Source organism: Rattus norvegicus, chromosome 12 (genome assembly GCF_021556685.1).
Source record: "Rattus norvegicus strain SHRSP/BbbUtx chromosome 12, alternate assembly SHRSP_T2T, whole genome shotgun sequence".
In the NCBI taxonomy this organism is placed as follows: domain Eukaryota; kingdom Metazoa; phylum Chordata; class Mammalia; order Rodentia; family Muridae; genus Rattus; species Rattus norvegicus.
Window position 1 is genome coordinate 47038361 of NC_141545.1, and position 4742 is coordinate 47043102.

The 4742-nt window shown below is 52.6% G+C and overlaps 1 protein-coding gene across 2 annotated transcripts in view; it reads left to right on the top strand.

Annotated features, from left to right (window-relative positions):
• Nucleotides 1-1708: 1708 nt before the first annotated feature.
• The window catches only part of Srrm4 (serine/arginine repetitive matrix 4), a 159922-nt gene continuing 156888 nt past the window's right edge, over nt 1709-4742 (top strand). Inside the window, exon 1 of one of the 2 annotated variants that reach the window (NM_001346306.1) lies at nt 1709-2759. In NM_001346306.1, coding sequence (NP_001333235.1) covers nt 2629-2759 — 131 coding nt within the window. In that variant the 5' untranslated portion in view covers nt 1709-2628. The remainder of the gene's footprint in view (nt 2760-4742) is intronic. The other variant, XR_015634130.1, reaches the window with a different exon arrangement.

Here is a 4742-nt window from a genome sequence, read left to right on the forward strand (position 1 = left end):
ATGACTGGCGCCTTGTGGACTTTGCCTAGTTACAGTCCGATAGGCCTCCGATCCCCAGAGTTCTCTCGCAGAGTCCCACTACTCCGTTAGAGTCACACGGGCACACTGCTCGGCCATCTTAAACTTCTGCTTCCTTATCTGTACACGAGTAAAAAATAAAAAGCTTGCCCTCTCACCTCACCTAGTTGCTCTGGGTTTCCAAAGAGGCAAGGATGCCCAACTGCAAGCTTTGCCGTAATAAGAACAGACATAGTTAGGCTGGAGAGGTGGCTGGCTGCTGTGGTTAGAGCACTTCCCGAGGACCAGAGTTCGAATCCCAGAACCAACACTATGTGACTCACGACCACCTTTAACTCTAGTCCTGGCTAAGTCTGACTTCAGTGGGACGCCCATACGGACGACATTCATGCGCTTACACACTAAAGATAAATTAAACCCCCTTTAATGAAAGGGCAGACACACCTCTGCAAGGTGTTGGTTGATTGGTGGATGTAAGGTCCCACCTACCTGTTTCTGGAAAGCAACTCATTTCATATCCAAACGTCATGACTAGGATCTCTTTAAATAGCCAAGGAAACGAAGAAGGAAGACAGCTCAACGGCTTTAAAGTGACAACAACCCAGGGGTTGCTAGGTCCTCAAAGCAATCTAAGAATGGGGAATTTGAATGCAGGGGATCAGGAAGAGGGAGATGGAAAGTTCACTCCCTAGTTTACTTTCCCCTGTCCTCAAGCCTTCCAGCCCCAAGCCCATCCCAACTCCTAGTCTCTTACTACACCCTTTAAAAGCCAACGAATGCGCTTCTAGTTATTGACCAGAAGGGGTCACTGCGGAGCGAGCTCTGGGCGCTCCTAAACCGGTACACAGCCATCTACTACACACAAACCCGTCCCGTAGCCTCTTCCAGGCCAACGTTCACTCGGTATTCCTGTGTCCCGGCTTCTCTCGCCCCATCCTGTTCTCCTCTCCCTCACTCTGCCCCACCCCGCGTACCTCCTATTCTCTTGCAAAAAATTTATAAAGTTCGCACTGATGTTGGGGGTCTTCGCCTCCAACTGCTACTAGGTCAACAAAAAATTAGAAAATTTTTTCACCCTTTCCACCGGGTGGAACCCGGTGTCAGGGCTGTAAGACTTAACTGAGGCTCCTTCTAGGAGTTTCAGTTTTAAACTCTGGAGGTAGGTGAAAGTGGTCAGTGTACCAAGTATTAAAGGGCTCCAGAGGGCTGGGGAATCTCACTAGGATATCTTCCCTAAAAAGACCCTTAAGGTAAAACGGAGAGACATTGTTGTCTACATCCTGCTCATCTGGAGTTTGAGATTCTGAGCCTCTCTGATGGGACTGGGAGGGGCGGAGAGGGCAGGAAGAAGATGGAAAGACCAAAAAGTTACTTATAATCCCAAGAACCCCTCCCCACCCCACACCCTACACACACACCCCGAAAGCTTTCTTTGCCAAATCGGACTGTTGTTTCACACACAGGCTGCGGGTTCTCAAGGGGGTGGGGAGAAGGGGTGGGGGAGGGGTGTTCTTTTTGGAGGGCTTTGGCAGCGGGGACTCGAAGCAGGCCGGCTGCGAGGCACAAAAGAGATATCCTTTATAGCGCCGCAAGCACAGATGTGACGCTGCGCCCCTCTGCGGGTGGGGGCCGGCTCGACAGATGGCGAGAAACGGTGCTGGTGACGGATTGTCCATCAAATGGCATTTTTGGGGTGGGGGGTGGGAGAGGCCGCGGCCCCCAGGCGTAAAGAAAACCATAGGGGCACCCCCACTTTGCAGTCCTCGGCAGCCCCTCCCAGAAGTGGGGTAGGTGAAGGCAGGTTGGCGTGGGTGGAGAGGTGGGGCATTTTTTAGTAGCTCTCTCAATGGAAGATGCGCTCCAAGTCTTGCAAAAGGATAGGGAGGTGGCCCAGGCCCGGGAGTGCGCATGTAAGGGTTGAGGAGAAGGCCTGCGACGACGGAGGAGGGGTGAGGGCTGAGAGAGAGGATCGCCTTTTTGGTTCTGTTCAAGGTGTTGGGGTTGCTTCTCAGAGGGGTCAGAGCCGCAACTCAGTGGCCACGGGGCCTTGGAGACAAGCGCTCACCCCTCCCTTTCTCCTCCTCAGACCTGCGGGCTTTTGTTATGCAGATGGCGGCGGGAGGCTGAGCCAGAGAAGGAGGGGTTGCTGGGGAAGGAGGAGACGGAGAAGGGGAGGGAGGAAAGTACAGCTCGCGCGACCAGCCTCCCTTTTCAACGTCACATTGTGCAAGAGACAAAACCCGGGCGCGCCGGAGCTCACACGCGCACGCACGGCAGACGCCCCGGTCGCCTCCTCTCGGTTCTCTGCGCGGTAGAGAAAGCCGGCCCAGCTTTGCTTTGCGGAGGACGCGGAGCTCAGCCTGCTCCCACCGCAGCTCAGAACCAAGCCAAGAGGTGAACCCAGCCGGTGGACCACCTTCTTTCTCCGCTGCCTGCCTAGACCAGAGACGTCCCATTCTATCCCATCCCCCGCTCTGAACTCCGATCTCTCCCCACCCCACCCCTTGGGGGTTTCACGCGGACAGCGCCCCGGAGCCCAGGGCGTGTCATCGGGTTTGGAATCCACGTTTCAGCACTTCGGACAGCGCCCCGGGCTCTTGGGCTTTCAGGATGGCGAGCCTGCAGCAAGGCGAGAAACAGCTGTTTGAGAAGTTCTGGAAAGGGACCTTCAAAGCAGTGGCCACTCCGCGTCCCGAGAGCATCATCGTCGCCAGTATCACAGCCCGCAAGCCGATGCCAAGGTAATGACCTCGTTCATGAGTTAGGGACACTGGGAGGTTTCCCCTCTTCTTGCCTGTGTCCCAGAATCTTGAGAGGTGGACGCAGGCAGCTGGGCCAGGGTGCCTGGACTATGCCCGTCACACCCGGTATCTTACGCTGGAACATGAGAAACAATCGCTTGTGTAAGGAAAAGGCTGTTGAAAAGGGGCAGGAATTCTTTGATGGGGAACAACACTCCCACAGACTCCGCACCTCCCATGCAAACCCCTTTGCTTTCTTAGGGTGGGCGGTGTGGCTCCAGGTTTGTACTTGACTGAAAACTTTTCTAGCTATCAACCGGCAAGCTTATCGGTCAGGGGGGCGACGCATTGGTGGGTTTGGTGTGGCAGGGGATGCTGTACAAAACGCGAACTCCGCTCAGCCGGTGTTCAATACACGCTTGCTAACCCTCAGCTCAGAAACAAGTGGGCTCTGAACATTTCAACAAAAGCCCATATGCTATTCCCTCAGATACGCTCGCTCCAAGCAGCACCCTCCTCCGTGCCTTAGCTGAAGCTGCTGGTGGTGTTGAATTCTTTCCTTTCCAGCACCCCAAACCAAAACTCTGAGCTCAAAGTCATCATGAAGATAATATTGAAAGTTTTACTTTATTTTATTTCTTTAAGGATCTTGTGGCTTTGAACTTTGGAATGAGTTGGGGTGCTGGAGCGGTAGTTTAAAAAAGACAGGAGGGGAGAGCAAGGGAAGAAATAGGAAGGCAGGAAAAAAAGAACAGGGTGCAGGTGCAAAGAGAAGAGGGTGTTGAGGGGCACGGAGCCTTCCACGACAGAGAAAAACCCAATATTTTTCTAGATCGTTAGACTCAGAAGACTTTGAGATGGCTGTGCCCTCTGTCATGGAAAATCAAGGCTATATGAAAACTCATCTCTCGCTGCTGCTGGCTGAGCGTTTCTGAGAGTTAAAAGGACAATCTGGGGGGACCACCCGCAGGATTGATTAATCCTGGCAGGCTGCATTAGGGAATAGATTGAAGACATGTCTGGGAAAGAGAGGCTGACAGAATGCCTCATCCAGCTTCAGCTGACTCTAAACTTCCCAGCCAAGTGTGGGGTCAACGAAGGCTGACTGGAGAGTAAAACCACATCGAGGAACTTTCCTTTGTTCTGACTGACGCTCAAACAGGTCTTTCAAACAAATGGAGCATCCTGTATGGGGAGTGGGTGTACAGGAAGCAGGAAGGAGCAGCAGAATGTAGAATCCTGTAACCAGAGTGGACTTGTGCACAGGAGAGTGGGGTGAGGGGTAGGGGGGAAGCCCGCTGATTCCAGCTGGAGAGGTGGGGGAGTCTGGGGCTGCACGTGACATCAGATGCCATCGAAGCTGTCACTGTCTGCTTGCTCAGAGGTTCTTGGTGGAGAGTTTGACGTCAGTGCTTTTACATCCCTGGTCTTCTGCCACTGGCTTCACCTTCCTGCATGTACTGTTGGCACAACAGTGCTGCAGTGGCGAGAGAAAATGGCCTTGCCAGTGGTACCAGGGGTTGTCTGGCAGCAGAAGTGTTTGGTCCACAGTTTTCTATTTTATAAGCTCATGGGCAAGAAACCAGGTTCTTGATGTTTCCATTTAGAAGAGTGTCCCTAATATCACCATGCTTGGAACCTTCACGTTCTGTCTGTCTGTCTGTCTGTCTGTCTGACACCACCAACATACCATTTTCTTGCCAATAGCTTTGATCCTATGACTGGGCTGCCACTTAGCCTCCAGCTTTTTTTTTGTTCATCCTGATTTAAGCCGTGTGTGACTTTCACAAGAGTTCCACGGGCCCTCGGTGCTCTTCTCACTCTTGATATATTTTAATGTCCCAGGGGTTTCTATCCCACTGTAAAAACACCTTTGAAGTTTATGTCGGAGTTCTATAAGCCCCCGATTGATATTATGCAAGGATACTCCTCTGATGGGCAGTTCCTCTCTGTAGAACACATTCTGGCTTGTCGATGTTTTAT